This window comes from Protopterus annectens, chromosome 1.part1 (assembly GCF_019279795.1).
Source record: "Protopterus annectens isolate FY-2018-M chromosome 1.part1, PAN1.0, whole genome shotgun sequence".
In the NCBI taxonomy this organism is placed as follows: Eukaryota; Metazoa; Chordata; order Ceratodontiformes; family Protopteridae; genus Protopterus; species Protopterus annectens.
In genome coordinates, this window is record NC_056726.1 from 1,373,159,261 (window position 1) to 1,373,186,478 (window position 27,218).

Genomic DNA, 27,218 nt, shown 5'->3' on the forward strand with positions numbered 1-27,218 from the left:
TAGTCTGCCTGAAGACCAAATAAAGATGTAGAGGCTTGAAGCTGAGGGCAGGGAGTTTCTGTTCTGCACTGTACATGTCCTAAATACAGTACATTGCTTAGAAAATAAGTGTTAGTTATACATCCGATCAGGGCCGGCATTAGCTGATATGGTGCCCTAGGTGAAATAGTGCTCCGGTGCCCCTTAAGCCCCACCCACATTATACTCATGAAACCCCCCTATGAGCCACGGCCACAGGTAGGTCACTCCCCAAAAAAGCCACTCCAGTCATTCACTCCCCAAGAAAGCCAGTCCAGTCATTTCCTTTAATTATTTAAAGGTATAGAAGAAAGGATACCTTGTAATGTAGTTTAAACTGCAAGTGAAGGTGGAAATTTCCTTTAATAAACCTGTTTCTCCTTCACACATACTTTACTATAAAAGTCATGTCTTCAGAAAATAGAGGCCCATGTGCCTTGGTTCAAAGGGTTGCTTAGGTTAATCTAAACAGTTTAATTTACTCTGGGGTAGGCGAGCAAGCCTTACAGCTCAGTGAAAGTAGAATAGCAACCTCTCTTCTCCTTGTGTACAGAAGCTTAAGATAGAATAGCACAAACACAGATAGCCATTTGCTAAACAATACAATCTCACAATGGAAACAGGCTTAGCATGAACGGTAAAATTCTCTGCCACTGAAACTGCATGAAAACCCATATTTATAGAAAATGCATCAAGTCAGTGGAGGATTAAGTTTACATTTGGGCTGGTTTCAAACCAGACTCCTTGCACACATTTTTACGGCCATTCATACATGTATTTGCTCTTTGATTCAACTTCCTGATTGCATTAAATTATATTCCCTATATAATACAGCACCACTTGTTACAATGTGTTTTAATTTGTAGTTTTAAGCATTCTTTTAATAAGCAAAGAAACAAAATATATAAACCAATAATGACAAAACTACGCATTTCAGAAAATTTCAACCAGAAAAGGCCACTCAGACTTCTGTCATTACAATCCACCAATATCACCCAATACAAACAATCTCTGCAGAATAGAAATCATCTGAACAATGCCACATTAAAGAAATTGTAACTAATGAAGAGATTGCCACTGGCAAACAACTTTACATCTCAGTGTTTCATCGACAATTTCAGTGCCTGTTGCCCATGAAGAATTAATTGCCTATATTACATTAAAAAATTGGTAAACTGGTAATATTGCAATAGGAAATGACTAAAACTGCTTTGTTTATCAAATGATACACTATGTTGTAGAATTTGAAAGCAGTGTTAGTAGCATAATTGTCTTTGATGCAGACGGCTATGTATTCTGCTCCTACACCACGTAGGTGGAGTATTGATGGAGTATTGATATTGTAGTGCCCATTTGATTGCTGATTATTTGGTGCATTATAAGTGCGGATAAGGGTTCTACACTCCTAAGTATGTTATCCTTTGTATGAGATGCCTAGCAACTCTGAACAACAACAAACTACCAAGCAATTAAAGTTCCAGGCTAATTCGCCCTTCTGCAGGGTGATTTGGAGGCAAGCAGAACTAAAAAAGCCAGCAGACAGACAAATTACTATTTTTTGCCATAAAATTAAATAAATGCCGTAAAAAAATGCTCAAAAATAGTAGTGATTACTGGTTGTTTAAAGCAAGTACAACTGTAGTAATACAGTAAAATATTCTTACCTTAACTTGGATGGCTCTTGATGCAGTTAAACACTTGAATAGTGTTGCTGAGTTCTCATCCTTCAACTTCTTCTTTAATTATTTTATCTAATTACTCATTTGCAAACATCAGATCAGGCTTACCCATACTGCTCAAGTGTATCCCGTTATGAGTCCGGCTTCCTTATTGTTCCACTGCCACAATGAAATATTATGGCAGCACAATCACTGTTAAGAATATTTTTAAATTGATATCCACTGTAAATAATAGTGAATCACATGAATTAAACAATAACTTTTATAATTGTAAATTGAGAAACATAACCATCTTGTGAACTTCCTAAATGAGGATGTTAAGTAAGCTGTTTGTGTTACACTTTTGTCTGTTTGTTCCACATTATGAAAAGCAGTGCCAGGTAATCCATTAGGGAAGGGGTAGACAGAAATTTACATACAGTACTCAGACCCAATCCCCAACCACCACCACCGTTGTATCATTTTGAAAATATACTCGACCTTAAAATGCTACCCCAAGACATATAGAAAGGGGACATGTTCTTTTTAACTGTTACCATTTATACCCATAAAAAGGGCTATTTTTAGAAGTGTGTTCCTTTCACAGAGAGATGTTTGCATACCTCTGTACTGTGAATATTCATTTACATAACTCAAAATCTGTGCTTTTTTGAGTATTTTGGTTTCCAGTAGATGGTCCTAAAAAATGTACTCATCTGAATACACTGAGTAGATATTTTGGGAAGAAATAGCCAGGGAATTGTTATGGCTAGGCTTGTATAGGCCCTAGGGCCAATAGCCTAGTACCAACCTATGGAATCTACTGCCTTGCTGGCTTCAGAGTCCAGCATACCTTAACCAGCATCTATGGGACATTTAAAATTCATTTATTTGAGCTTGCATTTGACAACATGGGATGAATTTTCTGTTTTATTTTAGTTGATTTTACTAAAAGTTGTCACCTGTCTTGGGTGATCTTTTCTGTTCCTTTGTTTTACCTGTTTTATTTTGTCTGTATAGGAGTTATTTATTTCCTTGGTTGCCTATGCTTTTGTATCCAGTAATATAGCTAAAGCACCTAAATATATCCAGACATGACAGCACCACTTCACTGGGAGGGAGTGGAAGACAGATCACAGCAGGCCCATTTGCTTGTTGTCTGTTTATGAAATGTCACATACCAGGATGCCATTTACATCTATTTATATATGTAACATTTATCTGGTTGAAAGACCAAAATATGTCATCACAAAAAGAGATGGAAATAATACCTCCAACAATAACTTATCAAGGTTAAATTTAAATGAGTGATCTACATATGTAGAATGTTTCTTAAACTGTTGTGATTTTCAGTCCATGTGTATTATAATTACCCCATTTTCTGTTATGAAACTTGCTATGCCTTGGAGTGGAAACAGCTGTTTGTAGTCTACTGGTATGAGCAGTGTATATTGTAATCTGCAAAGCCTGTTTTGTCCCATTCATCCCAAAATGTCTACTACACTGCCCATGTGTGTCTGACACACACACACCATACATAAATACATGTGCACTGTGTATGTTTAGGGGCAGTATCTGCATCTTGATAATATCACTGGGTTCACTGATGTGTGACACAGCTACATAATTGTGTAAACACACACAAGAGCACACACACAAAATTATAAATATAAATATACATTCAGCAAAATGCATTCCTAAGGCTCTGTATTCCTTGTTTGCTTGCTTCCCAGAATAACCTTGTACATGAGTATGAATGAGAAAGCCAACTACAGTACACAGGCCTCTCCTGTTTTGCTGATGGTGCATAAAAACTCCTCATAGGCAGGGATCAGTGAACCTAGCACATCAGCACTACATCACTTTAAGAAAATGCTATTTAGGAAGGGATGCACACTGTTTGTTTGTGTCTTTCGGCTTTTCCCGGTTAGGGGTCGCCACAGCGGAACTCCGGTCCGCTAATAATTGGCAGTAGAGTTTTACGTGCTGTCTTGCTGGGCCTAACGCACAACCTTCAATGAAGGAATGCCCGTTCACGCATGTCGCCACACAGAAGACGCTCTAACTGAGAATCGAACGGGCAACGCCTAACTGTGAGGTGACAATGCTACTGCAGCAACACCACCGCAGTAGGAAGGGATGCACACTGATATGTAATTTTGCAGATCCTTAAACTATTGCAATTTGAGCAGTGAGGGAGGTATGGCACATTTTAAAGAAGGTGTTTGCTTCAACCAGCTCTATCAGCATTGACAGAGCTATAAATATATGCATAACAAAGGCCATGTGCACTCCATTTTAGAGGCCTGAGCATTCAGCAAGGCCACCTATGTACATATCTACACCCAATTTGGAGATGAAATTTTAGGTGCTAATGACTAACAGAGCACGGACCACAGACTAAATATATCCAATCCATCTGCTTTTCCATAAGATGTGACATTTTATGTACGTATGTATCAATGCACATATGCACCTGTTTAGGAGAAAAAGATAACGGAGCTTGTGATTAGCACTGCGGTAATCTGTCACAGAATGAGACCAAGTCTCTCCTTCTTTACAGTGAACAAAGAGTCTTGAAGTAGCAACCCCAGTTGTACTCAGTGCCGTGTCTTTTTTTTTTTCTGTTAAATGTTTATTTACCTTATCATAGCAGCGCTAACCTGCCTCACAATAGTGAAGCATTTGAAAAGCAACTATCGTGCGCTGGTGGTTACCAGGGATTCAGAGAAAAAAAAAATGCCTCGGAACTTACAGACAACTATTTTTTCCCAAAGTTTTATTCTGAAAATCCAAAAGTAACTTAATTTAGCCCTATCCCATTTGAGTGTTGTCCGTGCTGTAGGTGCTTTGAGTGGGAGGGGTGTAAAGCAGAGAAGAGCACACACTTTTGTAATTAAAATGAATACACACATAAATAAAAACTGTGCCCTTTAAGAGGCTGGCCTTTATGGCACCCTATGCGGTCGCCTAGTTCGCCTATGCCTAAGGCCGGCCATGTATCTGATTTTGTCAAAGTAGTTGTGCCAACACTCACTTGTAACCTTTCATTGTCATTTACACTTTATAAGGAGAAGGCTACAGCACTTGTTTGTTACAGAGCCAGGGGTCACAGCCTTAAAGAATAATGCCACCAGTGAGGTTACGCCACTATATATGTATGTATGTATATATTCTGTTTATTTAGTTAGTTAGCAGCTACTTACCTATTTGTATTTATTGATCAGAAAATTTCAAGTGTGCATGACTCATTTTCAGTACAGCATAATCATGCATAGATATGTCTCAATCATTTTATGAATACATTTTCAGTATTCAACAAAAAATACAAAGATTAATTTCAAACAGAAACAAAATTAACTTTAAATAAAACATAGATTAACTTCAAGAAGATGTTTAATAGAATCTGAAAATCAACAAAGCATGCATATTCATTTCAAATGGCTACTTCAAAATAATTTGAAATGAAATCTGTCATACAGCACAAGTCTCTAAATTAAAAAAAAATAAACTTACATTTTGCCACGATTAAAGAGAACTGATTTTTAAGTGAGTTCCAAATGTTTGCCATTAGATGACCCTTTAGTAGCCATGAGCAGTATGGGCCATCCTGCCAAGAATTGGAAGCAGACAGACAGCTTTTCTAAGCATTAGGGCTCCTTCCACACACACTACCTACTGGTGGGCACAAGGGATGTAAAGAAAGCCAATAGCTATGGTGCCAAATACTTTAGAACTTTCTTGCGACCTAAGAGTGTCCTCCTCAACAGGCTTCACTAGATCAACATTCAGCTAGTGATTCCTTTTAGCCAGGCAAATAAGTTCTGTTTTGAGAATTAGCTTATAGATGTTTATGTATTTAAAAATTATTTATTTTTTGTTTTGTTTAGTGATTTATTTTAGGGCAATTCTACCAGCTTAACTACTTGACTCAAATAAATATTACCTCATAGCCTGAGTGTTTTTCACAGGACTACTATGAGAAAATCCATGTGAATGCATTATGTTTTTTTCAGTAAAGTAACTATATTTTACCTCAGAACATTTTGTGGAGTGTGGTGGTGTTATATGGATCGTTTCCAAAAAATGTACCTTTCTGTCATAAATTGTGACTGACCTTTCGTAGGTTATAAGGACACTTCCAATGGTAATTGATTTCTATAGTACTATGTTAACACATATAGCAGATTAGTTATAATATCTCAAGACCTCCATCTCACTGCTCTAGATGATGGAGTTCGATCCTGACGTCCTGTCACTGTCTTTGTAAAATATTGCCATGTTCTCCCTTTGTAAACATCAGTTTTCTGCGCATGCTCTAATGTCCTCCCATCTGACAAAAAAACATGTTTTTCCTTAAATGCACTAAATTATCTTATGTATGCTGTATTTACACTTGCCCTTGTGTTTTAGGTTGTGGCTGAAAATGGTCTTATGAGGCACATTTCACTACCCTTGTTAAAAAATAAATATGTTATATAACTCCTAATGCTGGACAAGTATTTTTTTGTTGTAATGATTTAGTGGTCAGACAGAACTAAGAGCATTACCATGCTAGTTGTTAGCAAAGGCTCATCATAAAAGTCTTTTTTTTTATTTGTACTTCTTTAATTTCTTTCGTTGTTTACTTGCTGACACTCAGTTTGCCTGGTATATTGGGTTTTAAGATAAAATGCTTTATTGCAGTGTGATAAAAGTTGTATACTGTGTGTGTACAGTATGTATCAGAATCACAGATTACTGCCAAAAGCCACAGAAAAGTGTTTGTGTGAAAGAGTTAAAGTTATTTCACAGCATTGATAGGAATCATCACATTTCAGGGAGAAAATGTTTGGAAAAGCGCAGTATTAAATTTTTCCAAGTAATGTAACATTACCTTTGAAGTTCTAAGAATGTCATTTTGTATGCAGATTTTATAGATAAACTGTTTTGAACTGAGATTTAAAGATTTTCAAGTATCAAAACATGTATATTTTGTGCAACTGTTTTTCTCTTTTTCATTTCTGCTGCCATTATTTTGTACAACAACAGGGCTTGAAAAGGGAAGCCAGTACAGTTTTCAGGTGGCTGCAATGACAACAAATGGAACAGGACCAACTTCAGATTGGTATACAACTGAAACTCCAGAGAATGACCTTGATGGTAATTATATTACCCACATTTATTTCTACTTTTGTAAATGTAACTATTTCACTTTTTGTATTATTACAGCTCATTTTGTTTCATGGAGAATTAAGCTTCAAATTGCTATAATTCTATGGAAACTGCATGTCTTTCCAAAGCCGTAGCAATTTATCTACAATTAGCTTTAGAGTGGAGATGAAAGCTGCCGACAGATTACATAGTTTGTTTGTCAAGAGAATGGGCCTTACCAATTACTGAACAGCTATATTTTAACGAATACTGGAAAGGACAGAGGAAAGTTAGTTCGTTCTTATATGAGCAGTTTCATATTGGTTGAGAATGAATGTTGTAAATAGTATTATTTGTAACAGAAACTAGGAATGGTTAATTTCAAATGAAAGATCTATTCAGATATATATGTTCCTCACACACATTTTTGTTGGGGTGATGCTAGAACTTTTGTAAGCTGAGACCGAAAACTGTTGCAAGTTTACATTGTTTTGTGGAAATAATTGACTATAGCTGTTTCTTAATCTCTTCTTTTTATGCTAGCTAGCTCTGTGGGATAGCTTCTGTGTTTATCTCTTCAGTTTTTTACAACTCTTTTCTTAAGTTAGTACATTAAAAGTATGATTTACAGAGATTTTACAGCTTCACGTCATTTTCTTACTCTCTGGCATTTTATTACCTTTACATAAGATGTGGTATGACGGAGTAGCGGACAACTAAAAAGTAGTTTGAAAAGGACTGAGCAGGTAATGGTACATAAATGGAATCAAGGTTGTTCTTAATATTTTTTCTGATCTGCTATGCAATATTGAACATGCAAAACAACCTGCACGGCTACAGGAGTGGTAGAAGATGTCAGTGGTAGTGCTTTGTTTTTTGTTTTTGCAGGCACATTCATTGTTAGGCTGTGAAATAAGAGGGCTTGGAGGAAGGTGAGTGCTTTGTAGAGGGTGGGAAAAGTATAGATTGTTATGTTAGAGCAATAAAACGTGGATGTCTGTTTATGACAAAAATCAGAGAGCCCTGAAAGTTCATAGGTTAGTACTAGGCTAACTGCCCTTGCGGGCCATTTTAAGCCTAGCCAATTATCCACTGTGAGATTCAAACCCTGTACTTTGTGTTTGTAAGGCAAACAGCTTAACATTAGGCCACCCTCCCACCCCTGAAATATGATTTGGAGCTCAGAAAGGCAGTGTGATAAAAAAAAGAAGTAAAAAATGCATTATTTGTAAACCTGAATATCTGCAGTATTTCTTATCCTGAAGTAGGAACTGAGGTGTTCCAAATTTTATTTTTTATGTTACTTATTTGAGCTTTGGTGACCGGGAAAGTCCAATATGCTATTTTCAGTGGAGGCCCAAGGAGAAAAGCTCCACAACAGATTCAAAAACATGTAAATAGTAGTTGACAAGTTATTATATTCAAGAGGAAAAAAGCCTTGCAACAGATTAAATATTTTACAATTTGCTGTGGAGAAAGGCTCCCCAAAACACACATAAAACACATTTTACAAAAATCTGTACAACAGATGGAACACTAACAGACTGACATACATTAACAGAATATTACAAGGACAAACTGTGATCAAGAATACAATATGAACTGCAAGTAACAAGACATTTTACAGAAGAGGATGGCCTCTGTCAGGTAAACTAGTTTATTATTAGAGAGATGAAGATGTTATGGTAGGAGATTAGAGAAGAAAATAAATAGTTTAAAGTATCAGTTGAAGAGACAGAAGAGCATATATTAGTAGTATGGTATATGATTGGCTGACGACACTATAGGAAAATATTTTTGTGGCTGAAAAATGCATGAAGTGCTAGGTTTGGAGCAATGGAATTTTAAGCGGAGAATGTTTATTTCAGCAAATGTATTTCAGCGAACACCAAAGTAACTAGTTGGCCAACACTTACCTGTCTACCCTTTTCCCCACTGTAGTGCAGTCTTGGAGTTGCAATATATAATTAGGGAGAGTGTGAGGGGTGAAGACCCCCATCTGGATAGGTTTGAAATACTGAGTTGTGTGAAACAGGGAATTGTTGGCTAACTAGTTACTTTCCCTGAATGTTCAGTGGACAGGGTTCGATGTTTAGCCATTCGATGCAAATGTTATTTGATGGTTAAACATGGACCTGTAAAAAAGACATGCAGGATTCATTGTATATGAGCCAGATGTACTGCTTGAACAAACTTTATGGCCTCTGGACCTCTATCTTGACAGATTCATATATATATGCTTACATGATAGAAGCATCATTTTTTTTGTATTAAAACCAAGGCTGAACAATCTTTAGCATGATAAAATGTGTAAATCTGCAGTTACACTAATTAGTCTTCTATTATGTCAAGAATCTAAGTGGCAACTCGCAAATAGCACAAAATATACTGAACCTACTGATATTGCCAACATCCTGGCAGATAGATTCAGCACAAACTTCACCCCCCTCTCACCCCCAAAAGGGCCCACAACGGTACCGGAAAAGTGTAGTGTCTCGGAAATCACAGATGCACAGGTGAAAACAGCCCTTTCAAAAGCCAAAACCACAATGTCAATGGGGCCAGATGGTGTCCCAGGCTGCGTCTTGCACGAACTACAGAACAAACTAACCCCCCACCTAAATGCACAGTTCAACTTCAGCCTCTCCACAGGCTACATGCCCATAGAATGGTGCACAGCAATGGTTATTCTGCACCACAAAGGAGGGGCCACAACTGACCTTGGTAACTATCGCCCCATAAGCCTGACTAGCCTGGTCTGCAAGGCTATGGTGCACATCATCATGGAACTCATTAACAAAGACATTGGAAACCTCCAAACACTTGACCCGACCCAGTTCGGCTTTGTTAAGGGAAGATCATGTTTACTAAACCTGGTTGACTTCTTCGAGACAGTCACCAAGGCCATAGATGAGGGGAAGGTGGTTCACACAGCCTACCTTGACCTTTCCAAGGCTTTTGACACCATTCCCCACTTGGGAATTATAGAAAAACTCACCAGCCTGAACATAACCCCCTACGTCATGAGATGGGTTGCCAACTGGCGTATAGACAGAACTCACACGGTAAGAATAGTGGGCTCCAGGTCCGACTCTAAACCAGTCACAAGTGGTGTCCCACAAGACTCGGTCCTGGGACCCCTACTGTTCGACATATACTTCTCAGAAGTACAGGCAAACACAGGAGGACTATGGCTAACCAAGTTTGTCGATGACTGCAAACTGGGAGCCATAATTGACTCTCTGGCTGACACGGACATTCTCCAAAAGGGCCTTACTGAGATGGACACCTGGTACCAAAGTCATGGTCTCAAGCTAAATGCAAAAACATGCATAGTCATCCCATTTGGGAAAAACAAAACACGCATGAATTACCACATAGGTGGCAGCCCCCTTAATACAGAAGAGGTAATAAGAGATCTGGGGACCTAAGTAGATAGTAATCTCTCCTTTGACAATCATATTGCCAAAGTAGTTAGGAAATCCTTCTATGTAGCCCATCTAATTACTAAAGGGTTAGCATCTAGATATAAAAAGGTTATAGTGCCCCTCTACTTGTCACTCATCAGACCCATCATAGAGTACAATGCCCCATTTGGGATGTACCTCACAAGACACTTCCAACAGCTGGAAAGACCACAAAAGTACCTCACCAAGAGGATTACTGACCTCAAACATATGTCCTATGTAGCCCGACTGGAAAAACTCCAGCTGTACTCAGTGGCATATCGCTTACTCATAGGTGATATCTGCCTGACTTACAAAGCCATGTCCAACTCAGAATTGATGGACATGCTCCAACTAAAGAAATCCAAGTCACTGCGAGCCACTCACTCTAGTGAGCTAAACCTTGCCACAACAATAAACAGAACATGCTGGAGGTACAGATTCCTGTCACACAGACTCCCAATGCTTTGGAACAAAATTCCTAACTACATTAGGCAGAGCCCCTCACTAACACTCTTCAAAAGAAACCTTAACGAGTGGATGGGTAACAGAAAATACACCCCTGCGATCACTTCATTGGCTCTTCTTGACAGAGGCTCAGTTAATTAATCAATGGGGTGGCGAAAGCTGACACTCTGGCTAGGCTTATAAATGCCCTCGGGCAGATAGTCTAGTACCTACCTTTAAACCTATGAACCTAAAACTATGATGTGAACTGGTAAGTATACTCTGGACAACTCCCTAGTTCTTATTTAGAGGTGATGGGGTATTCATCTAACTGTTTCTCTGTGCCCTGCACTCATTTCACTTCCCTGTCTCACTTATTTCTTTATTTAATTCTTTGTTTATCAGGAAAGTTCAACTGGGTAATATCTATTTTCAGTGGAGGCCCAGGGAGTAAAGCTCCATTTGCTTACATTGCATTATACTTGGTTCCAGTTAAACAAACAGTAGTTGCATTTCTACTTCCATTTATAACCATACAGTAGCTACATTTATAAATTCCAAGATTTTACAGAGGTAGGAGTTACTGAAGAGAAAGCCCATTTGCAACTTAGTGGATTGTACAAGCAGCAGTTATGTCTTAAAATTGTTTTGTCATTTCAGTGAGAGGTTGAGAGTATTCTGTTTAAGGAGAGTATTTGGAGAATATTGTACTTTGAGCACAAAGTCTTGACCTGGATATGAGCATGTGCAGGAGCAGGATTGGTTAAGATGTTGTTAAGTGTTTTAAAACTATTGAGACTGTTGGAGAGTGTTATTCAGTGGGGATACCATTCCATAGTTTAGCAATGTATTGCAAGTAGAGCAATTCTCCTGCATTATTATTTGTCTTATTTGTGAGTAGAAAGAAATTATTACTAGAATGGAAGTCCCTTGCTGGATGGTAGGGCAGTAATAAGGTTTGTAGTGCAGGGCATTTTATTTGTTATACAGCATTTTTCTATAATCCTTAAAAGTTTTACTCATTCCTGTCAACACTAAGGAAAAACCTTTGTTGCACGTTGCACAGGAATCCAGGAATCAGATATTTTATGGTTGTCTGAACACAGACTTTACCACAAATGGATCTCTTTATTGTTTTATTCATTCACATAATCTGCCCAAAGGCTCTGATTCACACACCCGTTTCATGCTTTCATTCATCATTACTGGCAGGATCCAGGCCCATTTGCTCCACAGTTAGGATAAGACCACACATCCTTTTCTTTCAGTGGTTGAGAGACCAGCTGTTATAATGGTTAAGGTCTTCTCCTCCCATGCACAAGGCACAAGGTTTTATCCTTACCTCTGACCAATGCCTGTCTGGAGTTTGCACGCTCTCCCTGTGTCTCTTTTGGGTTTCTCCCATGTCATCAAAACATCCTGAGTGTTTCCATCTCAAACTCACCAATGAATGGAGCTATGGGCAGCAGCACAGACTCTACATGGTACCTCACAGGAGGATGAGTTGTACAGACCAACCACTTTGGGCTTTGGGGATCTACCACAGTATCCTCAAGATGGGAGAGCATGGGTCACAGACTGTGCATCGTGGCAGGGCTAGTCATTTGACTCTGTAAAATATGGCTTTAGGTGATTCGGTCATGTTAACTAATGTCGCCAAAATGAGCATGGCGGCCTACTCTGACCTATGCCAGGGACCTTGTTAATGGTGGGAGGGGTATATGTGCCCCTACTGGCAAGTGTGTGCCCGCCATAAATCCCAGCAGCCCTGGGTCAATAAGCTACTGACTGACTGGTGTCTAGTTACCCAGCCTGGGGATAGCTCTGTTGAACAAAAGCTGGACGTAAATCAAATAACCTGCCAAACATCGAGATGCAGCTTGGAAGTGGAGGAGGAGGCTGGACAACCTATGTATCCAAGAGATGAGATGGAAGGGCAGTCCAGCAAAGCCACTTGGCTTGGGATCCATACTCTACTACTCAGGAGGGGGACAGGCTAGAAATGGTGTAGGAATTGTGGTGAGAGAGAGGCTTCAGAAAGCAGTGAGGAAAATCATCAGAATTAATGACATTCTCATGTCAATCAGAATCCAGTATAATGATAGAGCAGTATTTATAATCTCAGCCTGTTCTCCATAGCTGGGTTGTGATAGTGTGGAAAAGAGTGCATTCATACAGCAGTTGCAAATTGGTGTTGATAATGTGTGACTTGAATGCACACATCGGGACCAGACAGAACAGGATATGAGGACTGCCTGGGTCCACATGGATGGGGTAACAGGAATAAAGAAGGAGAAGCCATTCTAGACTTCTGTCTGGTAAATGGCTTGATAGTAGGTTAAGAAACAGGGACAGTAACAAGATCACATACAAGAGTAGCCATCATGCAACTCAAGTAGACATCCTCCTAGTAAGGAAAGGGCACTGGGTTAACATCCATGATTGCAAAGTCATCCCCAGTGAAACAGTCAGCCCACAGCATAAACCATTAGTGGTCAGAGAAGGCTGTTAGTCAATGGAGACCAGGCTGAAGACCTGGAAGTTGACTGGAGAGAAAGTGCAATAGTTCAAGGAATTATTCAGAGCTCTAGCACCCCAAGAAGAGGAGGAAATAGATGGAGTTGAACAAGAATGGCAGCACCTAAAACAGCATGTGTTAGGGCTACAGAAAAGATATGTGGCCAAGCCAGGTATGGAAATAAAGTACATAAGGAAAGCTGATGGTGGGATGCAGAAGTCCAGGAAGTCATCAAAAGAAAGAAGGAGTGCAGGACAAAGTGGGAGATAGAAAAGACTGACCAGGCTAGGAAAGACTACTGGCTGGTTAACAAAGAAGCTAAGAAAGAAGTTGCAAAAGCAAAGAATAGTGCATCGGAGGCACTCTATCAACTTCTGGAAAGTGACTCAGTGAGGGGAACGAAGAAACTATATCAGGTTGCAAGGTAAAGACAGAAAGATAAATAAGACAGGCACCCTTCATAAGGGATGCCAGCAACAACCTGTTCACCAGTCCACAGGACATCAAAGGCAGATGGAAGGAGTATTTCCAGCAGCTTCTGAATGAAGAAAACCCCACAGAAGCTGTACTGCCCCAGAAATAGCCTATGATGAGAGAAGAAGAGGAGCCCACCCTAGATGAAGTAAGAATAGCACTAAGGAAGATGAGGGCAGGGAAAGCAGGAGGCTCAGATGAGGTCACAGTAGATATGATAAAGATGCTGGGTGAGATAGGGGAGAAATGGCTCCTGAGGGTACTAATAGCAGTGTGGAGAGAAAGGCGTATCCCAGATAACTGTAGAATAAGCATACTGATGCCTGTGTACAAGAACAAAGGGGACATCAGCAACTCTGGGCAGCACAGAGGCATCAAACTCCTGTCACACTGCATGAAAGTTCTGGACAGGGTGATTGATAAACGGATACGCAGAGTAGTAGAATGTAAGATGGTAGATGAGCAGTTCAGATTCAGATCAGGAAACAGCACAACTGACCCGATGTTTGCAGTGAGACAGATACTTGAGAAGAAGCTAGAGATGAAGAGAGATAGTCCAACTGGGCATTCCTAGACTTGGAGAAAGCATATAACAAGGTCCCAAGAAAGCTGATCTGGGCAGTACTGTAGTGGTTTGAAGTCCCAGAAACATTGGCTGAATTAGTGCAGGCTATTTACAAGGACCCAATTTCTCAAGTACGAACAGTGTTCGGCCTAACAGTGTTCAGCTTCAAAGAGGGGGTCCTAGTGGTAGTGGGTGTACACCGGGGTTCAGCTCTGAGCCCACTGCTGTTCATACTGGTGATGGACTATGTTAGAAAACAGGTTGGAGGAGACAGATCAACAAAGTTACTGTATGCAGACCATGTGCATTACAGGCAGACTCTTAGGTAGAACTTCGTAAAAAGGATCGGAGAATGGAATGCAAAACTGAAGGCATGTGGTATGAAACTAAGCACAGATAAGATGGTGGTAATGGCAGCAAAGTGGGGAAATCAGAAGACGCTGAGAATAGAGATAGACAGGAAGATAGTGGAACAGGTAAACAGCTTCATCTACCTTGGAGGGGAGGTTGAGGAAAAGGGAAGTCTGAATGAAGAGGTCAAAGCTAGAATCAGAGGGGCTGCAGCCAACTGGCATAGAGTGTCAGGTGTAGTCTATGACAGAAGAATGCCAAAGAAGCTGAAAAGTAAGGAGTACAAGACAGTGATGCGACCAGGTATTACTGTATCATACAGAAACCTGGGCAGTAAAGGTAGAAAAGTTGAAGAAGCTAGAGGTGGTAGAAATGAAGTGCCTGAGAAGGGTGGTGGGATGCACACTGTGTGACAGATGAAGAAATGACAACATAATAGCAGAAGCCAAAGTAGCTCCAATTGCAAAAAAGATCAAAGAGAACAGATTACAGTGGTTTGGACATGTGCAGAAAAGCAGAAGACAATATGTTGAGGAAGATTTGGGAAAGACAGGAAGAAGGTAAGAGGAAGTGAGGACGTCCAGCAAAGAGGTGGATGGATTGTGTGAAAGAAGATCTGTGACAGTCAGGTATGAGTGTTGAAGAAGGCAGGAGTGTGGCTCTGAATTGAGAGAATTGGTGACAGTTAACACGATACCCTGACCCCATGTAGACAAAATGGGAAAAAGAGGGCTGATGATGATGATTATGAGTTGAGAACCTGGACATGTGAAAAATGTGAATTAGGGAGTCGGCCAATCTGCCATTTATGAATATCCTCTTCCATTCACAGCCTTAACTAATTCCCATGACTGCTGTGGCACCAAAATCACAGTTCCTGGAAAGGTTGCATGACCTGAATTCATAGTCTACTCTATGTATTTTCATACCATTACACTGACATCTTGACCTAAATGTTCCCTTCTAACCCTCCATGTTCAGTGTGGAGTATAGTAACAGAAAGAACTGCCTCTCTTTTCTTGGGGTGGGTGAGCTATGAAGTACCACTTTCACACAGTCACCTTCCATAGCTTTTCTAGTTTCCCTGTTGATACTTAAACACAGGTCCATCCGAGGCATACTCAGGGCTTCCTTTCTCTGTATACCACTAAACATAAGAGTTGGATCTCTTAATCTTTTGATCTTTTGATTAACTGTACGGTACCTTCTGTTTACAAAGGCTTTGCATATTTACTGAACTTAAATGAACTATAGTTGTACTACTGTGCTGTGTTATGTACATACTAACCTTTATATATTCTTCAAATGGATATCTAAGTAATGTATGCTACACTTTGTGGAAGTACTTGAATATGTATGATTTCTCATCTTCCAGGGCCATGTAGAGTATGTGGGGTCCAAAGGCCTGGACACACCTTTTATTTCTAGAACTGGAGGTTGTGCAAGCTATCTTGTGCAGTGAAGCCACAAGTGACAGATATCAATACATCTCTCCATTAAAACAAAAATGATATTCAAATGTGTACACCAGGTATTCCACTTAATGTGACATGATATTTTTTCTGACGGTGAGTGAAATTGTATTAGTTATTACTATTTTTATTATTATGTAAGAACACTGTGCCCAGGATTTAAAAAGAACAGTAACGTGACTGCTCTGCACTAAATAGCATGAGTTGTGTGACATGGCCATGGGAATTAGGGTTGTATATGTCGACCTAGTACAGCCATGTTAAGGATAGTGCTGCATAAACAAGCCTTAAAGTCAGTCACAAAAATGTTAGACACCATGCATATATAAAGGCCTTGCTATTTAAGGTCACATAACCTAAGATCTCCAGCACAGATGCAACGTGCTTGCAATGATGTATGCAAAACACCAAGACATTGTAAAACAGGTATAATATTATACACCAAAATAACAACTTTTGTTTTTTTTTTATAATTGGGAAAGTACTGGCCAGATAGGGCAGTCATTGAAGAGGAAGAGCAAGCAAGGGAGCACACAGACAGGCAATGAGAAGGGCAAACTGGCATGGGGTATGAGAAGGAGGGTATTTTTTTTTGGAAGAAGTATCCTTTTTATATCAAAGAAGAGGGGTAAAGGGGAAGAAAGCAGGGGATGACAGGGATAGGAAGGAATGTATAAGAATAGTAACAGTAACACACACAAATGGGTGACATGAACAAAAGACTGACGGGGACATGGTGTTACAAAAGGGGTTTGAGGCCACAAATGGGGATATTCAGACAGGTGACAATGGGAAGGGGTGGACAGCAAAGAGGGTAAGGTGACATACAAGAAAGGGGAAGACCATAATGGGAGATAGGGTGGGGTGAGGACCATCTGCAAACATCTCCAGCTGGAACCCTTCCAGAAATCAGCCACTTCTATGGCTGACATCGTAGCTAGGCCCCATGACTAGTGGCCAAGTGGTCAGGACCCTGCAGCTGTGCATTTCTATCAGTTGCATGTGGAAACATACCAGAGTTCCAGTCTACGTCTGAAACATTTGGTTCACCTCAGTCCAGATCAGCCACTGAACATCACCCTGGCTGAATCAAGGGGATCCCAATGCCCCAGTGAGCAGCCTACTCATCAGCACCTCCCACACTGTCTTCCTGAAAGATAAACTTTGTCTACCAGCAAACACACAGACCTGTGGACTAGTGGTAATCCAACAGCTTATGGTGAAGCCAGTGTATGACATGGTAAATGCCACTATATTGTTTCCTGCTTCACTGCTGAAACTGCAGAATAAATTAACATAAATAAAGAGAAACAAAACAATATGAAAATAATAATACTAAGGACCTGGCAGAGACAAAGATAACACTTCCAAAACAACAGTGGCCAGTATGATATGGTATACTTTCATTTGACAGGTCCTAAAAGTAAATAGAAAATGCAGTCATCAGAACTGAACTCCTGTGATAAGAACAGAGGATAACAGTAGGGGATATGACCAGATAAGCCACCATCATTGCTTGGTAGGATAGTGGCAAGGGCTTTGCATGGCAACCAATGAATATCTACAATATACAATGAAACAAGTAGGAAGTGTAGGTGTACAATGACACATACAACCCTGTGGAAAATAAATTGTTATAGTTGTTTTGTGTTAATGAATCATTATTTTCTTGGTTTGTTGAATCATGTGACGTGAGACTTATTGTTTAAAAGTAGAGGTAGTAGTAGTGTTTTTTTTTTTTTAGTTCTGAAGAAGTCTTTGTAATAGTACATGAAAGCTAAACTTGAATTAATTCTTGTGTCTGTTTTTTCAGTGATTTTATTTTCTGGTTTTGGTCTTGACATACACCATTCCTTCTTGAACATTTTAAGTTGTTTTTCAGTTGTTCTTGTTTTGTATGTTTGTACGTTTCTTGGTGGGCCAGATGCTTAGTTAACATGTCTGGAAAGGGAGTTGATATTGTTGCCACCTCTAGTCTTAATCTGCCCCAGCTTTGCGACTCGTGCTATTCCAGTAGACTTACGTGTGAAGCAATTTCAATAATATCACAACACCTTAGCTGGATTGCAATGGTATATCACCAATTTTAACAGCAATGTTTGTAGTCCACAAGAGTCAGTTGAACATCTGGAAGACTTTGCTGGAGATGACAGTGAATATACCATTGTTCCTAATGTTAGACATAAATGCTTCATTTGGATTTAATATGGTTACTATGCTAGCCAAACTGCTCAATCCATTTTTTTAAAATGGTTAGCACATCATGAGTAAGGTCAAATTGCACCAAGGAAAAAGAGTGAGAGATGTTCCACTGATTTAAAAACAACCATCCTACAGTTTGAAAAGCATTTGCTTAAACACAAATCTTTGAGTTATGATGACATGTTTTTGAAGAATGTATAAGGAAAAAAATTTACAAAGGTTCTCAGACTTGATAAATTTCCAAATGCGTTGTCTACGTCTGACTCGCTTTAATTTGAATGAGTGGAATTTTTTAATAAGGTTGGTGTTGATTTATTAAACATTTGATCAAAAATAATAACAAGAAAATCAATGATTTAAAAACAGAGATAAAAAATTATGAATTCATTTCTAAATATTGTGATTTTACTGTGTTTTCCGATTATTTTAATGCTGTCTTACAAAAATTACACAAATGTGAAAATTATTATTAATCGGAAAACCAAAAAACCTTAAAAGTGATAAGGAAGAATACAAGAATTGTACTACATATCTGGTGCCAAAAGGGAATACTTTGCCTGTCAAACCAAATTTTGATTCCAAACATAATGATAATTCAGTGGGTTCATCTATTAGTGAAGACGGTGAAGTATTTTCAGTGGGTTCAACTATTAGTGAAGATGGTGAATTATTTGTGGGCACTCCTGTAACAAGACATTTAGCCAGGATAGCCAATCGGTGAACACATCTGATGGAATACAGGTAGAGTTACACAGTTCCATTATAGGGCCTAGGCATTATAATTATCACTGCAACAAGAAATTGAACTTGTGGCAGCCTCACAGCAACAATAGAAACTGGAGGAACTGAGAATACTTGATTTAATTCTAAATAACAGAAGCTTGTCAACTATACAGATATCTGTTTAATCTAAAAGGTTTTTCATTTATTCCATCAAATAGAGCCAACTTGGAACAAAACATAACAGAACTGTATTTGTATACAAGCTGTGTCAATCTAGCTTATTTGTTTGGGGATGCTAAGTTTGAAGAATAGGTTTCTATAAAATAAAAGAAGTACCGTTAATCCACCATTGGTTTCAGTGCTTAAGACCTATGTGTAGGTATGTGAAAAAGACATAAGAAAAATTTTATAGGAACCTGCTAGTAATGGATTTTACAACTTTTCTAATATTGAAAGAGTGGCCATCAGAGAACTAAGTAAGATGAGAGGGGAGCATATCATCTTACTGAAGGAACTTTTTGTGAACGCAAACAAATGAAAGCAGTTCTCCGAAACCACTTTTTTTGACAGCGGAGATTATCTTTTTCTGCACGGCTGTGTGACCATGGAGTTGGTATATATAATTCTGGGGGGTGTATTCATACATAGGGGTGCAGGGGGGGCTTGTCCCTGTAAAAAATTCTTTAAACATTCTCTGAAGGTGGTTTCAGAAAACTGCTTTCTTTTATTGCATTGAACATGAATCCAAAGAGAGATCTAAGCCTCATGAAGACAGGTAAGGGCAATGATATAGTAATTATAGACAGTACCATTTACATAGATGAAATATATTTGCTTTTATCTGATGTAACTTCCAACCAGAAAACTGATTTTTCATATGGGATGTGTGCATACAAAGAGACTGACATTTTTTTTAGATCTGTTAGAACAGGGTCAAACTGATTTTGACTTTTAAGATTTTTTTTATTTGTGATGAATCCCAAAATAGGCACTTTATTTGGTATCCCCAAAATTCGCAAAGATGTTATCTGGCCTCCATTTAAGCATGGTGTTTTATCTAAAGGAAGCAAAACCAAACCTTTAGCTATGATCGAAAGTTTCTGAATCCTATTTGTCAGAAATTGGAATTTTATTTAAAAGATTAATAGAACTTATTTTAGGGGACAAACCTTTTGTGGTCACAGTTGACATAGTTTATATAGCTGTATTCCAGAAGACATAGGTATTGAATATGTCAGAAATTATTGATCTTTACTTTTTAATTCAAGTGTTTTCCCAGGACTTAATGAGCACCTTAATATTAATTGCATGTTAAAAGAAAACATCTATTAGATACCCAGTTAATAAAATATGGACATCTTTTAGCTTCCAAAGAATAATTTATATATTATTTACATTTATTTGGTTAATGTAACATGGTTTGAGTTACAGTATTTTTCCTTTCTGAATTACATTTGTGTTGTGTTAAGTAATCATTATTTTATCAGCTTGTTGTGTCATGTGACACAAGACTTATTTAAATGCAGATGTGGCAGTGTTGTATTTTAGTTTTGAAGTCACCGTCAAAAATAGTAGACAAAAGTGTTAAACTTCAATAAATTCTGGTGTTTGGTTTTTTGATGATTTTTTTTCTGATTTTGGTCTTGAAATACAGTGTTCTTCCATGAACATTATTTAGTTGTTCATAATTGTAGTTATCGTGTACAGTGGATATATAAAGTTTACACACCCCTGTTAAAATGACAGGTTTTTGTGATATAAAAAAATGAGACCACAATAAATCATTTCAAAACTTTTCCCTCCTTTAGTGTGACCTATAACCTATACAATTCAATTGAAAAACAAGCAAATCTGTTAGGGAAAAAAATATAAAAAATAAAAAAAATGTGCAATAAGCTAGTTGCATAAGTGTGCACACCCTTAAACTAATACTTTGTTGAAGCACCTTTTGGTTTAATTACAGCATTCAATCTTTTTGGGTAGGAGTCTATCAGCATGGCGCATCTTGACTTGGCAATATTTGCCCACTCTTCTTTGCAAAAGCATTTCAAATCTGTCAGATTGTGAGGGGATCTCTTGTGTACAGCCCTCTTCAGGTCACCTCACAGATTATTTATTGGATTTAGGTCTGGGCCATTCCAAAACTTTAATTATCTTCTGGAGAAGCCATTCTTTTGTTGATTTGGATATATGCTTGGGGTCATTGTCATGCTGAAAGGTGAACCTCTTCATCTTCAGCTTTCTAGCAGATGCCTGAAGGTTTTGGGCCAGAAGTGACTGGTATTTGAAACTGTTCATAATTCCCTAAACCTTGACTAAAGCCCCAGTTTCAGATGAAGAAAAGCAGCCCCAAAGCATGATACTGCCACCACCATGCTTCACCATGGGGATGGTGCTCTTTTGGTGATGCGAAGTGTTGTTTTTTGCCAAATGTACCTTTTGGAATTGTGGCCAGAAAGTTCAACCTTGGTCTAATCAGACCATAACACATTTTCCCCACATGCTTTTGGGAGACTTGATGTATTGTTTTGCAAATTTTAGTCAGGCCTGAATGTTTCTCTGTGTAAGAAAAAGCTTCCAGCTTGCAACCCTAACCTACATCCCAGACATATGGAGAATACGGGAAATTGTTCTCACATGTAGTACACAACCAGTACTTGCCAGAAATTCCTGAAGCTCCTTCAATGTTGTTGTAGGTCTCTTGGCAGCCTCCCTAACCATTTTTTGTCTTGTCTTTTCATCAGTTTTGAAAGGGCGTCCAGTTCTTTGCAACGTAACTCTTGTCCCATATTTTCTCCACTTTTTGATGACTGTCTTCACTGTGTTCCATGGTATATCCAATGCTGTGGAAATTTTTTATACCCTTCTCCTGACTGATACCTTTCAACAATGCGATCCCTTTGATGCTTTGTAAGCTCTCTGCTAACCATGGCTTCTGCTGTAGCAGGCAATTGAGTAAATGTCAGGAAAGTCCTACTAGGACAGCTGAACTTTATTTGGGGTTAATCAGAGTCTCTTTAATTGATGTGCAGGTGTGTACCCAAGAAGACTGAATGCTGTAATTAAATCGAAAGGTGCTTCAACAAAGTATTAGTTTAAGGGTGTGCGCACTTATGCAACCAGCTTATTGTACATTTTTATTTTTTCCTTTAACAGATTTGTTTGTTTTTCAATTTAATTGTAAAGGTTATAGGTAACATTAAAGGTGGGAAAAGTTTTGAAATTATTTATTGTGGTCTCATTTTTTTATATCATAAAAACCTGGCATTTTAACAGGGGTGTGTAAACCTTTTATATCCACTGTACAGTGTGACAAATGTTGAGATGTGTAGCACAGTTTGGCACAATATCACATGCAACCCACAATAATGAATATTTGTAATACTTTTGGGATTTGTGAATTTATTACATGCAAAACTCAAAGGGTGGTCTGTATGGTGGCCTGCAAGTGTGGCACCTTTTAGGTGGGCCAGGCCTCTTAGTTTTGAAACGGAATATCTTTACATGTGAGTGATATCACATGCCACAAGGATAGCAAAACCTTATTCAAATATACTTTGGATCACCCCTCACTGCACGTTGTATTAATTGATTTAGAGTGAATTTGCATGACTCGTATATTGTTAACTAAACAGACAACTTTATTATTGATTATTTATGAAAGGCTTCATTAACCTCCTTAGGCTGTGTCCATATATTTATAGTTACATATACTAATATAGTATTATTAATTTATACATTCATGCAAACCAAAAATTATCTGGTCTTGTATTATTGCATAAAGCACCTCTTCAGTGAAAACACATTTAATTGCTTCAGGGATAACTGTTAATAAATCACATGACTTGTGTTCTGCTCATGAGCTATACTTATTGTTTTTTTAAGACAGTGAGGGATAGAAATATGTTTGCAAATATTTTATATAAAGTTTACTTACATTACTTGTGACTGAAAAGCATCAGTTGGACTGACTGCTGCTAAATAAGGTTTTGTGTATAGTTGTACTTCATATGTTTGCCCACTAGATGGCAATAGCATCAGAAGCCCTATGCTCACTTCGGCAGTGCATGTTATTGCCTTATTACTGTCACTATTCTTAACCCTGACCATGCATCTTACCTAAAAATTCCCCTTCCATAACACTACCACTATTCAGACAAATTTGAGCTGAATTTTGTTAGTGGTATGGTCAGGATATTGTTACTTATGCAGAGTTTTAGTACCCACTTATGTCTAGAAAGGGAGTTGACAGTACATCATTTTCCCTTTGGCTAAAACAGAAACTTAAAAAAATGCCAGTGTGAAAAAAATAAATCTCAGCATACAACTCAGATGATTGGATGTATAACACAGTAGCTAAGAGACAATGCAAAATGTTAAAAGATGTGTGTGTGTGTGTGTGTGTGTGTGTGTGTGTGTGTGTGTGTGTGTGTGTGTGTGTGTGTGTTACTGACTGTGTGTGTATGTGTGTGTGTGTGTGTGTGTGTGTGTATGTATGTGTGTGTATTTGCATGTGCATGTCTGTGAGTGTGTTTGTGTTTGAAACTGTGTGTGTGCAAAAATCAAAGTGAACACTTAGATGGCTATCTTCATGGCCTGCCATAAGACTAAAGGCACTCCCTCAATAATGCATTAGAACCAGTGTTCATTTAAGACAAGGACAAAAGATACCGAGTATGACTTCACTTACACTGACAGCAGGTCTTCTGGAATCTGGTCTCTGTTGTAAGCCTGTTTGTAGATAGGCCTTACATTGAAGTAAGTCACTTACTCTGAGAGCAGGTCTTTTGGAATCAGGGTAGACTTAGACTAACTCTTTTGGAATCTGGCCTACTGTCTGTGTTCTAGTTGATGTATGTACTCACAAAAGCCACTGCTTGTCAGTCTTTGTTTGTTGGCAGAAAAAAATATATCATCACTCCTTTGATTTGTTATCATACAGTGCTGGAAAGATAACCATTTGCTATATTTATGGGCTAATAAAGACAGGGGGTACAGGCAACTTGTATCTACTCAGCAAGCAAAACATTAAGATTAATTTTATTAACTGTATCATTTTCTAAAAATCAGCACTTAGAAAACCATTCTAATGACAAAGCACTTTAATAGCAGAGATTATATAAGTACTCGCTTTCTAATTTCATATTGTATCTTTGTTTACACAATGTAAATTTAGCATTTTCACTGCAGCTCGTGTGTGTGTGTGTGTGTGTGTGTGTGTGTGTGTGTGTGTGTGTGTGTGTGTCTATATATATATCTGTATATAAATATAAATAAATATATTGAGTATTGCTACATTATTCCTTTTTACCAGCTATTTCATTTTACAAAAATGCACCTGGCATATTTCCTAGATGCCTGATTTCAAAGCTGAGTGCAAACTTGGCCAACTCAGGGCTAACACCATTTATTGTTGTTAAAACTACGTATTGTACATGAAAAATCAATATGAAAGAAACACGCTGCTGTTTAAAAGGAGCACCCCAGATGCTTGGAAGTGATATCAATAAAGCATTTCTTTAAATGAAAACTCATTTTACATTCTGATGCCTCTCAAGCCTCCTGCAAATGAACATGCTTTGTCTGAGCACATCCACATCAAGTATGGATGCGCAGTACAGAAGCAGGCCTTTTATTCAAGCTGAGAAGTCAATAGAAGATAAGAGCTTGCTGCATTCATTCCAGGTAGGGCCTTAAATAGATACAAAATACACAGACGTGGAACTAGTTATGCTGAATGATAAGATCATTGTCAGTGAAAATGAAAGTCTTAATGTTTTTGCAAAACTTAAGACTGCAGCAATGCTTAACAGGAGAAAAAGGATGGTGTTGTATGAGCTGGGAGTCACCTGAAGCCATCCGTGCAAACATTTCATTCTTTTTTTTTTTTCAAATATTTAGATGATTTGCTTACTTTTAACCACAAAAAAAATGATAAAGGGTGGTGCATTTGTGATTCTTTTGTCTAGAGGATGATTCCTGGAAGATAAAAGATACAAATTATTCAGGTGCAGCAAAGATTTTAGCATCTTAATTCAAGCCACTACTATAGAAATGTAGAATGCAGTTTGAGATTTGAATATACTGGCTAGGAGCTATTCTTTATTTATTTACCCAAGTTAAACACCTTATTCCCAGTCATTCACCTGCATTTTTCATTCTGCTTCTAGGAAATGATTTTGGAGTATACACTGTATTTAACTGCACTGATGTATTAATTTCAAACCTCTAATGTGTGACTATTCCATAGGTCTGACATTTTATCTGTGAAAATTTTGATGTCCTTCTATTCACATGTTGCAGTATTCATAAACTTAGGGAGTTGCTGCCTGGAGCACCGGACATCTGGCCAGTATACCAAAGTTTTAGAAGCCGGGGTACATGCAACATTGCATTCAGTGGCCATAAACTGACATTGGCTATGTCCAAGGGAGCCCGCAGGATTTTTTGCAGGGGGGTGCAAACCCAGAGCCCCACCCACATAGCTCTCCCCGCCCCCGCCAACACAGCCCCGCCCAAGTCCACCCACCCCAAGCCCCGCCCACACCACCATTCCAGAGTCCCATTACTTGGCTATTTCTCCCCATTTGCCATAGACACTGTTCAAATCTCTGTGTGCATACTGTTTTATGCTTTAGTTCTACAATGATTACAGGCAGTTGGATTTAATTTACAACTTTTATTTCAAACATTATCGCCCAAACACTGATAGACATTTACTAAACCTAAACAAAGCAATAGTCTTACAACAAAAACAGACTTGGCATTAAAGCTTCTCTACTTTTGAAACTCACATTCAATGAAACAGCATTGAAACCCACATTCAAAGAAAATGCATCTGGCCAGTGGCAGGTTATTTACCTTTGAACTGTTTTCAAGCAATAGGCTCCTTGCACACTGTTAGGGCCATGCAAAAGTTATTTTATTTACCTGATTGTATTAATTATAATATATAATTGAATTATATCCCTTGCATTATACAGCAACACTTGAGTGTGTTTTAAATTTATAGTTTTGAACATTTTCCCAGTAAGCAATGAAACAAAATATACAAACCAATGATGACAAACTGCCCAATTCAGAACATTTCAACCATAAAAGGCCACTCATTACAATCCACCAATATCAGTCAATACACACAATCTCTGCCGAAGTAAAAGTAATCTGAATAATTCCGCATTAAAAATATCTGAAACTAATGAAGAGGTTGTTGCTAGAAAACAACTGTATATTTCAGTGTTTAATCTACAAATTCAGTGCCTGCTGCCGTCAAAGAATAAATTGCCTATGTTAAATTAAAAAAATGGTAAGCTGGTATATTGCAATAGAAAATGGATGGCAAGCTGAACAGGTTCATAGTTATTAGGCATCTCATCCAAAGGAGGACATCCTCAGGACTGCAGCATACAAATGTACATGCTGTAGGAATAAAACCTCAAGCCTCTACATTAAGATGCAAGTATTCTACTTGTGGTGCTACTAACATAGCTTTAAAACTTTATACCACAATAGAGATACCATTTGCTAAACAAAACAGTTGCACATTGTAAATAGACTTGGCATGAGCAGCAGTAAACTTCACTTCCCTTAAACCTCACAGTTCCTTGAAAATGCACTTGAAAATAAATTCCACCTGCTAACTCTAACTTGAGCATTTCACTGTCTCTCTCTCTCTCTCTCTCTCTCTCTCTCTCTCACACACACAAACATACCACACCCCTCAAGGCCTCAACCTTAGTGCAAGAAATCTGGACAAAGCCTAAAATAAATAGGGACAGATTATAAATATGGATCTCTAACTTAGAAAATTGCAAGAATAACAGGATTTGTGTTAGTATGCATTTTTGTAAATGATATGATGTCTAAAACTGAAATGTCTCATTATTTAGCAACTTCAATCCTTTTTAGGAGGAATATGGGGCAAAAATCTGGGCATTCTGCAAAAACCTGGACAGCCGAGGGGTATGCTACCTCCCTCTTACACACACACACACACACACACACACACACACACACACACACACACACACACACACACACACACACACACCAAATAATTCTGGTCAAACTTGAATTAGTTCTGGGAAGGTTGCATTGAACGGCACCGTGCTTGATCTGAAGTGGGTGAAATCCTGGTAGCCAGTGATAATAACTGATCTGCAGCTCAGCAATGTGGAGCATTAAAGCATTTTTAGCAGAGCATTGTTTCAT

At 38.4% G+C, this 27,218-nt stretch overlaps 1 protein-coding gene across 1 annotated transcript in view; it reads left to right on the forward strand.

The window, feature by feature from the left end:
• The window catches only part of DCC (DCC netrin 1 receptor), a 2,283,601-nt gene that overhangs the window by 1,803,462 nt on the left and 452,921 nt on the right, over positions 1-27,218 (forward strand). Inside the window, exon 14 of the mRNA XM_044089014.1 lies at positions 6,708-6,818. Within this exon, the coding sequence (XP_043944949.1) occupies positions 6,708-6,818 (111 nt within the window). The remainder of the gene's footprint in view (positions 1-6,707; positions 6,819-27,218) is intronic.